The 17,325-nt window shown below is 39.1% G+C and overlaps 3 protein-coding genes across 4 annotated transcripts in view; 1 reads left to right on the top strand and 2 right to left on the bottom strand.

The window, feature by feature from the left end:
* Positions 1–874: 874 nt before the first annotated feature.
* On the bottom strand, positions 875–6,686 carry LOC130177334 (ankyrin repeat and SOCS box protein 9-like). Its single transcript, XM_056388972.1, has 7 exons — positions 5,284–6,686; positions 5,051–5,130; positions 4,648–4,755; positions 4,007–4,157; positions 3,599–3,733; positions 2,355–2,546; positions 875–2,215 (listed from the first exon to the last, which is right to left on the bottom strand). The coding sequence occupies exons 1-7, from the start codon at positions 5,366–5,368 to the stop codon at positions 2,064–2,066; spliced, it is 903 nt and encodes a 300-aa protein (XP_056244947.1). The 5' UTR covers positions 5,369–6,686; the 3' UTR covers positions 875–2,063.
* Positions 6,687–7,856: 1,170 nt separating this feature from the next.
* gpr143 (G protein-coupled receptor 143) lies at positions 7,857–16,669 on the top strand. Its single transcript, XM_056388970.1, has 9 exons — positions 7,857–8,440; positions 10,158–10,267; positions 10,625–10,719; positions 10,954–11,046; positions 11,264–11,373; positions 11,493–11,601; positions 12,245–12,362; positions 12,467–12,722; positions 14,418–16,669. The coding sequence occupies exons 1-9, from the start codon at positions 8,185–8,187 to the stop codon at positions 14,519–14,521; spliced, it is 1,251 nt and encodes a 416-aa protein (XP_056244945.1). The 5' UTR covers positions 7,857–8,184; the 3' UTR covers positions 14,522–16,669.
* tbl1x (transducin beta like 1 X-linked) overlaps positions 15,187–17,325 on the bottom strand; it is a 22,061-nt gene continuing 19,922 nt past the window's right edge. For both annotated transcript variants that reach the window (XM_056388969.1, XM_056388968.1), the window contains one exon: positions 15,187–17,322. In XM_056388969.1, the coding sequence (XP_056244944.1) occupies positions 17,296–17,322 (27 nt within the window). In that variant the 3' untranslated portion in view covers positions 15,187–17,295. The remainder of the gene's footprint in view (positions 17,323–17,325) is intronic.

The following is a 17,325-nucleotide window of genomic DNA, read 5'->3' as shown; positions in this document are numbered from 1 at the left end:
TGTTGCTTTTGTCACCGTGGATAGGACGTTTATGTCCACAGTGAACCACGGCGCCACACAGCCCTTCTCATCATCTCTCTAAATGTCCTGTTGGAATCAATGCTTATAATACAGAGCTGGTAAATTACTCAATTCCATTAACTGTGGAGCAACATAAAAATGATCCATATGTACCATAATCAGTAAGTGCATATTATACTCTTCATACCCTAGAAATGTCTGCTTTACTATCTTTGTCATATTTCCATTTACCCTGAACCTGTTTTCTGCTCTCCCTCCCTGTGTGTTGTGTCCACCCCACTGATTGGCTGAATGCACAGAAAAACACACAGGTCGGAGGTCAGTGAGCCCTTGAACAGTTTTGGGTAAGGTTGGTGACAGCTGACAGGCCGCTAGGAAACATTACCAATGATGCCTCACTCACATTCAATATTTATGGGACTTGTGTGGACCAAAGTATTGAGAGAATCAAGAAGAAGAAGAAATCTGTTTTGAATTGCATGTTCCTGCTTGAGGCAACGGATAAACAAATGATTACCATGAAATCAGCCAGCACATCCTAAATACTAGATTTGGGCAATGGAGAGAAGACATGACCTAAATAAAAAAAATGTTATTCTTTGGTTTCTGTCATCTGAATTAATGGGAGTCAGAAATTGTGTCAGTCATTGCTCCATCTTGGTAGCAGTGCCCCTCTTCTCCTCAGGTTATTATAAGAAGTAATAATGCATCACAAGGAAATTAGGATCTGATAAATGCCTGATTCTTCACTTTAACATCTGCAAAGTTCCTTTTCTCAGATGGGCACAGGGAAGAGCATCAGGACTGAATCCTCATGGTAACTGAATTATAACATATGAATTCATACAGCAAGTACTGTCACTTTTTTATTATATATGGTGTGTTTTGTCTTCTTTATTCCCAATATATTCAGTGTTTACATTTCTTTTCTTTTTTGTTTGTTTGTTTAGCTTGATCCTTGTGTTGTGCTTGTTTTTAAAAAAGATACTTTAGACTCTGGGGAAACATAATTTGCATAGTATCACAACACATCCTGTGCACAACCGCAAACACGCAACATTAGATTCCTTTTTTTACAGTGAGTGAACAATAAACATGCTTCTTCACAGTCTGTATACAAAGGCATTTATATATAGTGCCTCTTTTTAAACATAACCTGTTGGCAAAATACAAAGTGCAGTATATTGCAATAGCTATACATTTCACAGTGTGTACAACTGAACAGTTGTAATTTCAGTATTTAATAATACTTAAACACATTTAAAACAAAAAGCAAACTAAAAGAGAGAAAAATAGTGAAGAAAAAACTATTTTCTTAGCAGCTCAAGCCCCCCTGCTGGTTTGTGTGCAGTGAATGCTGACTCATAGTTACTGATTATCTAGACTAAGTCCTCAGAAGAGTATGACCATGTTTGAAATCACAGAGAGACTGCATGAATGATAATCTATGAAACACAAAGGCCCACTGTTAGATAGCTAGCTTTCTCATCCAGCCAGAAGGAGGCGACTATAATATCTAATGGCTTTGATTTGAAATAATACAGAAATTGTGGTTCATTTGTATGACTACATCATGATAGTAACAGTGTGAAAAAATACATTTGTGTTATCAATCATGTCATGGTGTGTGTTCTACCATCAGAGGATCTTCTGGAATGACTTGGAGATACGTAATCTGTGTTGTCAGTTCATCTGCTCACATGATAACTTTGAATTTGTCACCAAAAAAAGCAATGTTAGATGAATTGTGTAATATTGGAAATATTATTTCCGTATATCAAACCAGCATTAATAATATTATTGGACCACATTAGCCCATAATTTGCTTTTTGAATATGAATGTATTGCTGTTTATGAATATTTAATGATCAAATCTTGCCCCAAGACTTTCAAGTCTCCATATAAAAGTCCAAACTGATCTTTAGAATCTGTCACAAAGCAGAATTACATTTGATTACTATCACAACCATGATGTAGTCATCTCACTACAAGATTATGCAAGTCCGCCCCCTATTGACCTAAAAGAGAAATGGTTGAATTTTTCAGTATATTTCATCTCCCCGTGTGTCTGATTGGTAGAGAAGATACAGTTTCAGTTGTGTAGGGAGGTGAAGGTCGCGAATCCCACCCAGCCTTTGCTTGCCCACAGTCTTCCTGATGTTCAGCCGGCACAGCTGCATTAGAGGAGACACTCCTGGGGCAGGCATCAGGGGAGAAGTAGTAGTAGAGAGATGCTTTGATTATTAGCTACTGCTCAATGCCCAATGTAAAGACCATGAAAACCTTCACTCAGGCTACTTGTTAAGTAGTAGAAGTTTGTTTGCACTGAATACCTCCTGCTTGTCTCAGCAGCCTTTCCGCCAGGCTGTTGGGGGGTGCGAGGTCCAGTGGCTGTTTGCCTTCTAGGTTCCTGAGGGCGCGATCGGCCCCGTGCTCAAGCAGGACAGACACCAACTCTGGGCTGGACAGACGAGCTGCGACGTGCAGGGGTGCGTCACCTGACACGCTGTTGTTCACACTGGCACCTGAAGGAGAGAAGAGACTAATGAGGTATGATATCCTCACATTACATAACTGATGAAGAGCATTTCTGACAGTTCAGTTAATGCTTTTCTTCTTCAACAGCACAGAGAACCATACATCCTATTCATTGCTTATATAAAAGCAATTGGGGCATTTCCTAGCTAGACTGCATTTACTCAGGTCATGCATATTCAAATAAATGAGACCAAAGAATGATTTATTTTACTTTAAGTAAAGCACAACATGCTTAACATTTATTTATCCATAAACAATTTACAAATAATACTAATTATATGATGATTCTGCAGTGGTAGAGGAAGTACTCAGATCCCATATATCAAGTACAAGTTGTAATTCTGCAAAATGTCAAAATGTCACATAAGTAGAACCTATATTATCAGCAAAATCTAATTTTTGTATGTAAAATCTTGTCTGTAAAGTAACCACAAATTATGATTGTTAAATGAATGTAGTGGAGTAAAAAGTACAATATGTCCCACAAAGAAAGTACATTATATTAATGAACAATACTTGAGTAAATGAAATGCAAATGCAGCAGAACCAGAGACGTCACTCACTTCTTTCTGACTCCACACCCCCACATTGAACTGACTCAAGTGACACCACTTGAGACAAGTTATTAGATTTCATCGAGCATCCATCTAGTGTCACAAAAGGCTTTATTTTTACATAATCAATGGTGCCTCCCAAGACCTATAAACAGATTCTGATGTGTAAAGTCAGTGGAATTCCCCTTTAGGTACATTTTAGAGATCATACTTTTTGTATGTTTATTTAAGTACAATTTAGAAAACAGGACTTTTACTTCTAAGAGTATTTGCACACTGTGGTGTTATTACTTTTACTTAGGAAAAGGATGTGAGAACTTCTTCCATCACTGGAAACATCATGGTTGTCCTGATTTGTACTACAGTTATTTAATTTGTCTGCTTTAAATTTGAGATTATACTTAAAGTAAATGTGGTCCCCTGTTCAACCTAAAAGGTCAACACGTTTAATTAAGAGGTTAAATTAAAGTGAGAAGTTTTCTTACCGAGCTGAAGCAGTTTCCTCACAGTACTCAGATGCTGATTGGAGCATGCAACCTGGAGAGGGGAACCTGACTGCTCGATATACTGATCCACATCTGCACCATACTGAACAAGAGGAGCAATGCACTCTGGGTGACCTGGACAGAATTACCACAATCATCACAAAGGTAAGCGATGTACTTGAAAGGATCTGCTTTGAAATCTACTTGTGCTTGACATCTCGGGGAAGAATATGCAATCGTTTTACTTTGTAGGCTACAACAATTAGGCTTTCTTTTCTTTTTTAAACCTTATATATTTCTCAGAGCTTTTCTGATGTTTTGGCACTCTTTGTGCATTTTGTAGCCACTGACTAAGATGGTTCAGCATAGATTATCCGTACATATATGTAGAGGAATGTGACCCCTAACCTTCGGCTGCAGCCCTGTGGATTGGAGAGCTGGATAGGCTGGTCCCAAAAGTAGTTGCTCCTTGTTGAAGGAGTAGCGACACGCAGGTTGCATGGCCCCGGGCACAGGCCTCTGACAGAGGAGTCTGTCCATTCACATTTGAACTGTTTACCTGACATAAGTAAGAATATTTTTTTAGTTGATCTACCAAAAATTCTCTTAACTGTTCAATTAAAAGCTAGAATAATGGACAAATCGAGAGAAGACAGTCATATTTTTATAGTGAGAAAGTGTCAGTAAAGTGATAATTATATGTATAACACTATCCAATGATTGTATTTATACCACATTTACTGTAGATCTACCATCAGACATGCAGTACACTGTGGTGGTTTAACAAGTCGCACTTTCTGTCTGCACATTTCTATTTGTTAATGTGTTATTATGCATTCAGGATGTGTCCGCGTTCTTGTCAGTGTGTGTGTTTGGTTAATCTCTTACTAAAATGCACCTTCACCTTGGTGTGATGTTAAACCCAGAAATAATTGATATGGTTGCCTCCTAACTAGACTACAGCAGGATACAACATACTGTCTTGAATTCAGTTGCATTCACAACAACAACAAAAAATAAGCATAACCAGATGATGATGCCTTACTGACATTTGCCCCATTCTCCATCAGAAGCTTGGCACAAGTCGCGTGGCCCTGTATACATGCTCCATGCAGGGGAGAGACCTGATCCAGTGTGTTCAGGTTTACACATGTACCCTGAGAACAATACACATGTGGATTCAGGAATACTGGAGATGCACATTAGTGGAGTTGTGTTCCAAAATGACATGCAAGTCCATTGTCATCATTAACACAATATTATCTCTCTATAAAATGTTGGGTGATGAATATTTCATATTTTAGTAACGATCAATTGGGTTTTTCACATATATGATGATTTTTCAGGCAGCAAAACATTTGAACACATACATGGATAAATTTCATGTTATAATGTTCTATCCATGCAGTGTAATGTCCCCTTAACATCCTACAAAGTCCCATAAAACTTTACCTGAGCAATGAGTCTTTGCAGAGCAATGACACGTCCATTAAAGGCTGCATCATGAATTGGAGACCAGTCTGATTCCACATCTAGATGTAAACACATAAAAAAACAATAGTTTTGCTCAGTATTATACTTTCAAACAACATAAATATGGATTAAAATGAAATGGTGAAAGACTGTGTGAAGCAGTGAATATACTCCAGCTGCAGTGTGAGCTCACGCTGCCAGCAGCTACTCACCACTCATCAAAGGGTTTGAGAAAAAAACAACAGTTCGAGTTTGACATGTAGTGTCTCGCGGCGTCTCTTTGTGCCCAGCAGACATATTTCATAGTGTCGTTCCAAAAGCTGTTTTATGGCCTGGTTGTTTTGCTTCATAGGAATTTGGAATAGAGGCAGAACTGCGTCCAACTCGAAGTCAAAACACATCTGAAACATGTTTGGTGCTCATCTGTTTTCAGTGCGTTTGGTGTTGTGATGTCATTTCCTCTCGGACAAAGTACTTGCCATGCAGGAAGCAGGCTGGTTGACTTTAGCAGTTGGGTCTCAACCAATGAAGGTGCAGGGGGAAGAAGCACAAGGGCCTGTTGAGCAGGTCTGTAATGTGTGTGTAATTTGAGACTGTACCACACCCATCCTCTCCGGCAGGAGAGATAGGGGGTGTCGGGGGAGGACATTGCTTGAAGTGGAGAAAAATGAAGGGAAATGAATGAGTCATCTGCATGTGTAAAGTTGTGCTCCACTGTAAATGCATCATGTATTATTGGTTTAAAAACATAGGAAGCTATTACTGTGCTGTAAAAAAAAAAAAAAAAAAAAGAGGTTTTTAACACACTATAGTGTAATTATAAGTAGATATCAGGCTTTATTGATTTATTTATCACCAACTATAACTCACCTTGTAGGGACCATATGTGGTGGCCGGTGTATAAAATAATGAATAAAGTAAAACACATTTGTAATAATATAATATATGTACTCATAAAAAAATTATTATTGTTGACCAATACTGTGCATTAATAAAGACTTTAAAATGTCCTAATATCTGCTTATACCTACATTAGAGTGTGTTGCAAGCTATTTACTAAATGTTAATATAGTGCTGATAAATGCAAAATGGGGGACTTAATTTTCTAAATACTTTTTTAGTGATTTTTTAGGTTGCTTTGCAAAACCCAGAAAGTCCACTTGTTGTTCAGACTCTCCAGAATGTGGATCGGGGGCTTAATAGCCAGACAGCCAGGCAGAGTTGAGCACCCATGTTAACAATCTACTCTGTAAATCACTGAGTCCCTAGCAGGTCCAGTGACCTCTGACCTCCCTGAAGGGAACAACCTGATAATTTCCTCACAGGGTTCAGTTAAGTTCCCACACAACATCTGTATGTTGATAATGAAATAAATCCAGCTTGACTTGGAGCTAACAATCATGTGAGGGGATACACCCCGGTGATTACTGATTTAGAATAGTGGCAGTGCCTCTTGTGGACTATAGATATGATACAATGATGTGTAGCCGTAGAAGCTTTTCACACATAGCTATTCTCAAATGTATAGTACCAGTAATATCCACTGTGTCCTGAGAGCTAGAATCAGATTATATGCAGACCAGCAGAGGGCAGCAACAGAGAGCAGACGTTCAAACGGCAAGTCAGTACTCTAACTACACTCCTTGGGGAGTTGTTAATCCCTGGCAGCAGGCTACAAGCTTGCCATACAATTGACTTTGTGCCTTGTCAGAGAAGGTGCATATGGATTAGAATACCATTGTACAAACTCAATGAATACCCTCTCTGTAGTAGTGAATAATGAAATCCCTTGATGCTTTGTTACCCAAATAAATCTGCTTCAAATGTCCACCAGTCTTCTCAGATCTCAGGCCAAGTAAGCAGATTCAGCAGCTGCCATGGCCTCTCCTGCAACTGGCCATGGTGAACGTCAGCTGCATACTGCACTGGAGGGGAGTGGGTTTCAAGTAATGGGTTCTAAATCCTGGTGGACTCAGCTAACCTATGCAATCAAAGTGCACCAGCATGTCATCTTCCTTATCATGAATCTAAGAATTCGACTGAGGCTAATTTATTCCTCGGGCTGTCATTTCTGTTGAGGCACAACACATTTACTTTTAGCTCTTTGTCCTAAGAATTTGACCTTTTCGTGACCTTAGCAAAGAGAAAGATCTTTCCTTATCAAAATCACTCATTTTACAAAGAACATACTCTGCATACTTTCTAGGTTAAATACTCAAAGTCAGTTTAACAGTCACACTTTTACACCTGTTTATACACTTTTATTAATGCACAATTACAGGGTATTTAATACCGTAATGTACTGTAATGCGAAAAGCTACTCAGAAGCCGCGTGGCTGGTCACACACTGGTGCGACAAGTCTAAATGTAACAGCTTTAAGTGGATGATGAGTCCGTTTGTGTCAAGAGTGACTCCCAGTGGGACACTGATGTTTCACAGAGTGACCCACATCAATATTAAGTGATTGATGAATTGATTGTTTTATTGATTGTGTTGCCATAGTAAATTATGCAGAGAATACAGTGTCCACACTTACAGAGTGGGACACTATATTCTGCATATTAAAGAGCGTATATTCTCTTATTATTCTATTGTTGTTATGATGTGTAAAAGTGTAGGTTGCTGTTTTCCATCTGAGGTTGTTCTGTTCTCTTATAGCTTAATGGTTTGTAATAATCAATAATCAAGACAATTTTCCCTTATTGATAAAACAAAGTGTCAAGTCAAAATCTATTATACTTTTATTGAAGTGTATTTTCTTCAGAGATGCTGTGCAGTGGAATAACTCGCATGAATCTGAAGCTCATTTAAAAATATACAGTACGTTTTTCTGAACTCACCAAACTCAAGACCTAAATCACTATCACACAACAGTCCATTGTCGGTCTCTTGTATTGTGGCACAGTTAAGCTACAACTGCAGGGATTAAATGGAAGCACATGATGATTCAGCCCCGTGATTTGTCAGAGAGTTGGGTCATGGATTCATTTCCTCTCCTTTTCTTTTCTTTTTCTTCTTACTCCTCCTAACACGGTAGCCCACTTCTCTCTTTCTCCCTCTCTCTCTCTCTCTCTCTCTCTCTCTCTGTCTGTCTGTCTGTCTCCGGTCCGTGATGGCATCCCCCCGGCTGGAGACTTTCTGCTGCCCGAACCGAGACGCTGCGACAGAGTTTGTGGTCACCTTCCAGCCCATCCTGTTCGGGGCTCTAAGTCTGGGAAGTGCAGCTCTGAGCCTGCTGTTTGCTATCTTACAAATTTTGCCAAAACGCAAGGGCTACAGAAGACTGGGACAGTATCCTCTGCCAAGGCCTGCTTCCTCCTCACGGATATTGTTCATCATCAGTATATGTGACATACTGGGATGCGCAGGTACAGCACAAACTGCTGCTATGTTGCCTAGTTTTTTTTTTTTATTTCCTAGCTGAGAAAAAGAGAAAAGATCAGGTTGGTTTTCTTAGCGTGGTGTGGCTGGGTCTAATTACGCACGAAAATATTTAGCTTTTAACCCTTTTATTGCTCTGCATTTGCCTGTCTGGCCTGCTCTGTTCACACAGAGAGAAAACATGAAACACAATGGGTGTACAGCTAGGAAAAATGTAATTGCCTAAAAGGACAATTCAGAAATATTTGTATATCTGTATAAATTGATCCCACATTCGCTTTTAAATCAAGTTGTAAAAATGGACCCACTTTTTTCTATTGGAAACATCTTTATAAACTCTAAAAAAAAAAAAAATGAATAAAAATAAATAAATAAAATAAATAAATAAAATAAGGCTGGCACCATATCACCATATCAGATTTTCACTGCACCATTATCATGGCCAAAAGAAATCGCGATAACAATATTATCGCAATATTTATAGAAACTTTGAAAATATTTTTTGCATTACATTTACATTTACTCATTTGATTCTTTTGTGCAAAGTGACTTACAAGTTAGAGACATCACTTAAGCCTCAATAATAATACCATTGCTATGATAACAAGGCTGTCAGTCAAATTCCTCTGTAACTTTGTTTATGTATGTTTTATCTCTTTTATGGTAAATGAATAAGACTCAAATTTGAGTGAAGGGAGGTGGAGAGAGAGTCTGTAACTACAAAAGTGTATAAAAAGAACAATAACACTTAATGGATGGTGAAAAGGAAACCAGGTGAACTGGTAAACCAAAAAGTCCACAAGGCCTAACATCATATCATCATATCAATATTTAATGTATTAATTATCACGGTTATCATCAATTCCGATATATCGCGATATCCCCAACGCATATGTTAACGACCAAGTTCGCACAAAATAGATGTATTCAAATATTTAGTTGTGAAGCAGCTTACTTCTTATAACACAAAAGAATAAATCAGCGTCTCGTGAGTAATGAAATGACTCATAACCACTGCCCATCTTCTTTCCTCTTGGTCTTCATTGATTTGAATGCAGCATTGCTCTTAAATCAACCAGCTCTTAGAGAATTATTGCTGCAAAGGCTTTTAGACTGTTTTCATACTGTTGCGAACTGTTACATCACAGCCGTTGTCACATTTGAACTGTTCATTCACGGATGGTGAGAGCGAAGGCAGATGAAGTCATGTATTTCTGTGTACTTAGTGCCCGGTGAGATTTCATTCACCACTGCAAACTTAACAGCTTGAAGCACACCCACGACACGATTCTTAAGTGAAATACACAGCAGCACGCAGTCTGCATCGCATAAAGATACTGGGAGAGAGCCTGTTTCTTTTTCCATGCCTCTCTGCAGTGAAGAGTTTCGTGTAGGAAATGGAAACACCCTTATAAAACCCACCTGGAGGCAGTTCATATTTCCATGATGTAAAACTGCTATTAAAAGGACTCCGTGACAGACTCTAATTAATTCATGTGCTTAAAAATAGAGACTGAAAAGAAGCAGTTTGATGTGTTTTAAGTTAATTAAACCCAGACAAACGTTTTTAGCCCTGCTTGTGTTTGTATTTGTTCCTCTCCTCTTCCGTTTGTTTTTGCTTTCAAAGCAGGAATTGTGCAATTTTCTCAACAGTTACAGTAATGGAAGTTTTTTTTTTTACTTTTATTTTTTTAACTCTTCCAGGCATCATGATAAGGTCATCAGTGTGGCTGGGCCTGCCGAACATCATCGACCACATCTCAGTGGTCAACAACACCGAAGTCTGGCCAGAGGTCTTCTGCGTTGGCAGTGCAGTATGTATCACCTCCTTCAACAATCAAACATTTCAGTTTAAGCCTTTATGTGAGCTGAGCGACCGCACAACATATCGTGTTTAAGTATAATTTGATGAATGACAGATTATGGAAAGGTGCTATTGTTGGAAAACAACCACGTCATCGCATGCATTATCCCGGAGAATCCCGATTCCGCAGATTACCGAGGTCATTTGTTTTAATGCGTGTTCAACACAAGCATGTGAACAGCCAACTGTGAAATATCTGTCACAATGCGTCTTTTGAATCTGTTACAGGCACAGATAAACAGAAGATAAACCTCACAAAGAAGGCACAATTACTCATACCAAATTATGTCCAATTTATGTGTTACAGATGTGGATCCAGCTGTTTTTCAGCGCTTCTTTCTGGTGGACCTTTTGTTATGCCGTTGACGTCTTCCTCGTGGTGAAAACATCTGCAGGAATCAGGTGCTCATCACCCTTGCACTTTCCATTTACCAAAAACTCAATTATCACCTGAAGCACAAAGCCTTACACTGAGCCGTCACTCACACCAAGCCAAATGTGTAAATGTCTTTTATAGATGTAATGCTTCTTTGTTCACCACCTCATTCACCCCAGGAAAAAAAAAAAGAAAAAAGATACAGAGCTGCAGCATGTGTTGTGAGCTCGGGTCTCATGACTTCTTCCTTTCCCCATCAGCACCATTATCCTCTACCACATGATTACATGGGGTCTGGCTGCGCTGCTGTGTGTGGAAGGCGTGGCCATGCTCTATTACCCATCCATCTCTGAGTAAGACTGTTTGCTGTTCCTTTATATTCACCAACACGCACCTCCCACCGCTGGCTCGTCTCTTGAGGCGATAAACGAAAGATCACTGACATATTTTGTGTCGCTGTCTCTTCCACCCCCCACCCCCCACCCACCCCCCGGAGTTTGGGTTAATGATATTTAAGGTAAAATACCGTTTACAGGAACTGCTAATTAAATTTGTTGCATTTTTGTGCAGTTGCGAGCAAGGCCTCCAGCACGCAGTCCCTCACTACGTCACCACATACGCACCGATGCTGCTCGTCCTTCTAGCCAACCCTGTCTTCTTTAATCGAACCATATCTGCAGGTCAGTCCCTCGCTCTCAGATCTCTCTGACTAATACTGCCTTACACCCCCACGCGCGCGCGCACACACAGAGGCAAAAATAACCACCTTTCTTGATTTTTCTTCCCCCTCTCAATCTAGTGACATCTTTACTGAAAGGACGCCAAGGAATCTACACAGAAAACGAGAGACGGCTGGCCAGCGAGATAAAGATGCGCTTCTTTAAAATAATGCTGGTGTTCTTTATTTGGTATGTTACCATCCTTAAAGGAACAGTTTCACGTTTTGGGAAGCACTCTGTTACCCTGGTACAAAATGTGTTATGGTAAAAGTCAGCAATGAATTACCTCATGAAGTAACTATGGAACTATCACAAGATTGATGCCACAGACATGGTGTTCACTGTGATGGATTATAAAAAAAAAAAGTCTGCTAATACATTTTAATATCATATTTTTTTATAGATGCTTGTAAGACAAGAAAAAAATTCAAATTACAAAACACAGCTGTGCAGTTGCGAAATGATTAGCTGTGATGTAAAGTATGTGTCAAACATGCAAAACCATTGACCTCATCCTTTTAAAAATAGTTTTTCCCATAATATAATGTAAATTCTCCACTTTGCACTGTTTGTAAATGTGTTCGTTAGAGATTATTTTTAATTATTTGTATTGTTTATAACTCTCACAAGACAAGCTCAGGAAAACTCGCATGTATTAGTCCTCAGCAGAGGTCAGACTAATTAACCATTGTTTTTCAGTGTTCTTTCAGCATGATTAGAGCTGGATGTTGGCTTCACATATGGTGAAAAGAATAATGTGATTTAGAGTCAAACTTTAAAGTATTATTCAGAGCGACTAATGAGTCGTGTTGTTTTTACTCTGATGTTTTAGCTGGGTTCCCAACATCATCAACGAGAGCCTCCTCTTCTACCTGGAGATGCAGACAGACATCAATGACAACAGTTTCAGGAATGTCAGGAACGCAGCCCTCATCACATGGTTTATCATGGTGGGTTAGAAAACATCAACATACAGAATAACGATTATTAGTTTGATCAATGTCTAACACCTTAAAGTGTTGTGTGTTTTTTTTTTTTTACTTTACTCTTTCAGGGTATCCTGAACCCCATGCAGGCTTTCCTCAACACCCTGGCCTTTCACGGCTGGACAGGCTTCAGTGTCGACCTCAGCCTGGAGCGAAGGAGGGAGCTGGCCTGGGACTCAGTTTCTACTTCAGTGCCTAACGCAGGCGGCCATAACCCCATGGTGGGAACCACTCTGCTCTACCAGAGTCATGTCCAGGAAGCCAAGAAGAGCCTGCTGAGCAACGGACAGCAGCCCTCCGACGCCATCAGTGTTCTCTCAGAAGGTAACTGGTTTTTCAGTGGCAGCAGCAGCTCACCTGTATATCAGGGCTGGTAAAACTGACACACAACTCATCAGCATCGTTTCTGGTACATGGTGTCTCCTGATGCTATGGCTGGACTGCCCCTTCTTAATAAATGACACTATTATGGCATAATATCATCCACTGAGGAACCTGCTCCCTCTGTCTGGTGGTAAGGTCATTTGTTAGTAGAGGTTTTCATCGCTGTGATTAAATTAGTTTCAATGGTGCAGATTTGGATCCATTGAGCAGGATAAAGTATGTTTGTTTTTTTTTTGTTTTTTTGTTTTTATAATAACATACTTTCATAACCAGAGTTGTTGTTGAGGTAGCGTTATGTAACACCCTGCAGAATTGCTTGTTTTGATCTATGGCGTTCTGAATAGTACAGTCGCGTGAAATTGCATTCCAAGTGCTGAAAACAGTGTTGAATGTGTTTGTTAATTCACCGTGGCACAACATGCTTTTTTTTTTTTTTCACTGGGCAACTTCATAATGAGCACAAATTCCGACCTTTTGTTAAGGGTGCCGCTATTGTGTCGAGTTATCACATGGAGCTTTAAGTGTCATTATTGATATGCAGAGAGCAACGGCAAAGCTGTTTTATATGTAGATGAACTAGATAAAATACACCCGTTTGCCAAAGCATTGGGTTCACTTAGCTAAAGCTAATGCAGTCTAATACAACAAAAATAAAATGCAGTTGTAGTTTGCTGTTGTGTTGAATAGGATTTCAACTGGATTTATTGCAGGTCTGTTGTGTTAGACTGGATCAGTTTTAGTTAGGTGAACCTCATAAAGTGGCATGTGTGTATGCTGAGCACTGAACTTAATTTAAAGGATTAAAATATTAATATTTATTCTGTCATTCTAAAAACACTGAGTGATGACACAGGCCCCTTTTTTTTCCAGTACAGACATGTCACAGGAGGAAAAGCACAGATGTAAATAGTAAAATTAATAATGGCTGATTTCCATTAAGCTGCTTCAATTTCAGGGTCCTGGTATTGTTCACACTGGCTCACTGTCACAGTGTCATGGCTTACTGTGACATTTGAATAGAAAAGACATTGTTAATAATATTAGCATCGTGCTAACCCATGCTTTTCCTACTATGACAAGTCAAAATGTCCGCTGTGAAAGAGGCCCGATAAGGTTTTATTAATTGTATTTTGGGATGATTTTGTGAAGCATTTTACACCCTTTTCTACCTTTTTGAAGTTGTGTTTGTGCACCATGTGGATCATGTACAAAAGCCTATCCAGTGTTTTGTGTCACCATTCAGTGTCTCTGAAATGATAAGTCCTTAGAAATAAAGGTAATCTTTTCAAGGATTTATGTTTTTCACTCATTTATATAGCCCTCAATCTGTTTATCATCAAATACAAGTAAGAACAAAATCATATTTTTTATTGTATTATAAACACAATACAAAAAACTCCTCATTAAAGACTACATTTGCAGCTTGTATATTATTTAAAATTCCCAAAATACATTTGTGAAAAAAAAAATATATATATATATATATATATTTATATATGCACATGTATAAACACAGTTATGATGGAGGCATCATATCACCTCATATCATAATACCTCAATGAATACAGTTTGATAAACTGTTATGGTGTCATGTGCAGTAACACCCAGTAATCTGCCCCTATTTTGTCTTGCTAGGTTCAGAGTCTAGTACAGTTGAAATCCACATTTCCAGCGAGCTACGAGACTATGAGGATGTAGACGCTGATGGAGAATCGATGGACAACTCTGTGAGGCACTAGCTGGGGTCAACAACAAACTGCCTCCCTCTGCTTCAGCGGTGTGACATTGCATTTTCAGTTACTCTTGTTTTAGTTTTGTCTGATCTTAGCCTCTATTGTCCTCTTGAGACTCTCCCAGATATTAACTGGTCACATGATTTCATTAGTTGGTACGACAGAATGAGTCTAATTCTTGATTCCAAGCCTTTTATTTTTCTCTAAGCCTTCTAAATCTGTCTGCAGTGCAGCGTAGTGGACAGCTAAATAGTCCCAAAGCCAGTCTCATGTATATAGCAGTCGGTCAACAGAACAAACAGGACATTTTCTCATTAATAACACACAGGCTGAGCTTTCAAGTCGCCTTAAGTGCTTGAGGAAGTATTTCTCCTGGCAGGTTCTCTGAATTAGATGCGCACTGGGTTTGTGATATACACTCTTGCCGTAAAACTCCTAAGGCACAACAGAATGTAATTTGTTAATTAGATTCTTTTTTTAAAACTACATTACTGTATTTCCAACTGTCAATCTTGTATTTTTGCACACATCTATTTTATACAATATTAAATATCCCAAATTTTTCTTAAGCTTTTGTTGGTGACACTTTCTTAAATGTCTTTTCAGTGATTGTAGAGGACTGCATAGTAACTCCCGAGCTAAGAAAAATATTCAAGACAAAGGCTCCATGGTTTCTGATATCAAAATAGAGTGATTTATTTGAGACACTGAATGACTTCAAAGTTTTGTCTTGGAAACAGGTGAATGCACCCTGGACCAGGGTGTGAGAGACAGTAGCTGTCACAGCACTTATTCCATACTGGGCTCCTTAGCATGCCAAGAATGGCCACCAACCCACAGCCCAATTCTCAGTCTGACACAGACAATAATGGCTCTCAGCAAATGATAAACAATGAACCACCCATTAACATCCAATTGTGACTTCAAAACAAAGAGAGAGAAAAAAAAAGACAAAAAAATGAATTGGCCCTTTACTTTCAGCAAGATCTGAACATTTGCTGCACCCGCTGTTACAAAAAGTGCAATTCACGTTGCTTCAGCTGAATTTTGACTGAAAAGGAAAGAGACCAGGAAAAAAAAAAAAAAAGGCAAATCACAGTGATGGCATGTTAGTTTTTAGATACCGTCTTTTACATTAGATCCCAGTATGCAGAGGGAGGCGGACTTACTGCACACTGCTGAAGCTTAGCCCACAAGACAGGCATTTTAAAACTGACCTAATCAGATCAGCGGGCAACATTTGTTGGGACTGAACAAGACCAATCATAGTTTTTTTTTTTTTTTAAACCAACAGCGGGACTTTTGCTTGACCTCCACCTACTGGTCAAAATGTGCTCTGCATTTTCAGTAGATTTATCAGAGGAAAGTGCCAGAGAGGACCATGGTAATGCTAATCAAGCTGTAGTAGGTCTCACAGGTAGAGTTTTGTTGTTGATTCTCTGACATCCTGTTCCACATATAACACCATTGTAAAGCAGCAAACCAATCAGGAGACTGTGATGATTGTTCACTCCCACATTGTTGACCAGATAATTCCCTGAATGCAAGTAATGAAATGCACATTTCCTTCCATGGCCTTCCGTGATCATTAGAGGAGAGCAAAGTCACTCAACGAACCTGTTTGATGCCATTTGTGACTCATTGGAGAAAAAAAAACAAAAACGATGCACTGGATATGATTGGTCGAGTTGAGAAAGACTGTATTAAAAGAAGCTGGTGAGACATGCACTTCATTTAAAAAGAGGTCTCATCACGCATTATCAGCAAAGATGTGACAGCTTTAGCCATTAATGAGCCCCTACAGGATGGCAATAAAGAGTACTGTATATAAACATATATACACAGTATATAAGTCTGTGTATTAATCTAATTTACATATCTTTACATTCTTTAAATTTACATCCAAAAAGGGAGAAAATTCTCTTTGTAAACCACACTTTTCACATCTTGTCCACAAAATGACATTTTCTAATCTCGAGTGAATTGAGCAGGTCATTTTAGGAGATTAGGACTATTTCTTGGCAGGTTTTCCTTTTGTTGACCTGATGTTAAATGTGAGCTAAGAACTACCTTGTAGCGGCACATTCAATTTTGACTTTCAAAAGTCCATCTGTGGAAAATAGACAAAAAAAAAAAAAAAAAAAGAAGCAAGAAGTACTCTTGAAAAAAAAAACAACTATTCTCCACTGAGGAGAAGTTAAGCACCCTGTCAACAGACAATACCAGTGCTTCAGTATTGATGTTACTTTTATCATGTCACCGGTTTGTTCATTTGGACATGAAGTAACATTAGCACAAAGGAATTCTAAAACCACAACCTTTCTTTCATAATTTGTTGCCTTTCACAGCCAAACACGTGTCTCATTAACACTTCTCTCTTTCTGTAAAACTCATCTTTGTGTTTTCAACCCTTACAACCTGATAACAGCTGGACCAGTGGCCCGGAGGGATCACAGCACTTCCTCATTAGAAACCTTTTTTAAAACACGGATGCACCCAGGGAGTTGGATTCAGTCCAGTCTTGGGCATCTCTTAACCCGCTTCCATTGTCTCACACAGGTGTATCATAAAAACACACGTCAACAGACTGTAAGGTGCACTGAATCCAGTTGGTGTTGGCTCCTCAGAAGCGGCTGCAGTCATCTGGTTTTACTCCTGTGAGGGTTTTTGTTTCAGTCCACCTTAACAGCTCTTCTCGAGCAATGAGAGTGTGTTTGCTGATGTCAGAAGAAGGCAATTTGCTGCACGTTTCAGGATTAATCATCAGAGTCTCAAGTCAGCTATTTTCGGAGATCAAGAACACATACCTG

This window comes from Seriola aureovittata, chromosome 11 (assembly GCF_021018895.1).
Source record: "Seriola aureovittata isolate HTS-2021-v1 ecotype China chromosome 11, ASM2101889v1, whole genome shotgun sequence".
Taxonomy (NCBI): domain Eukaryota; kingdom Metazoa; phylum Chordata; class Actinopteri; order Carangiformes; family Carangidae; genus Seriola; species Seriola aureovittata.
Note: the sequence above shows the minus strand (reverse complement) of the source record. Positions and strands in the feature narration are given on the sequence as shown.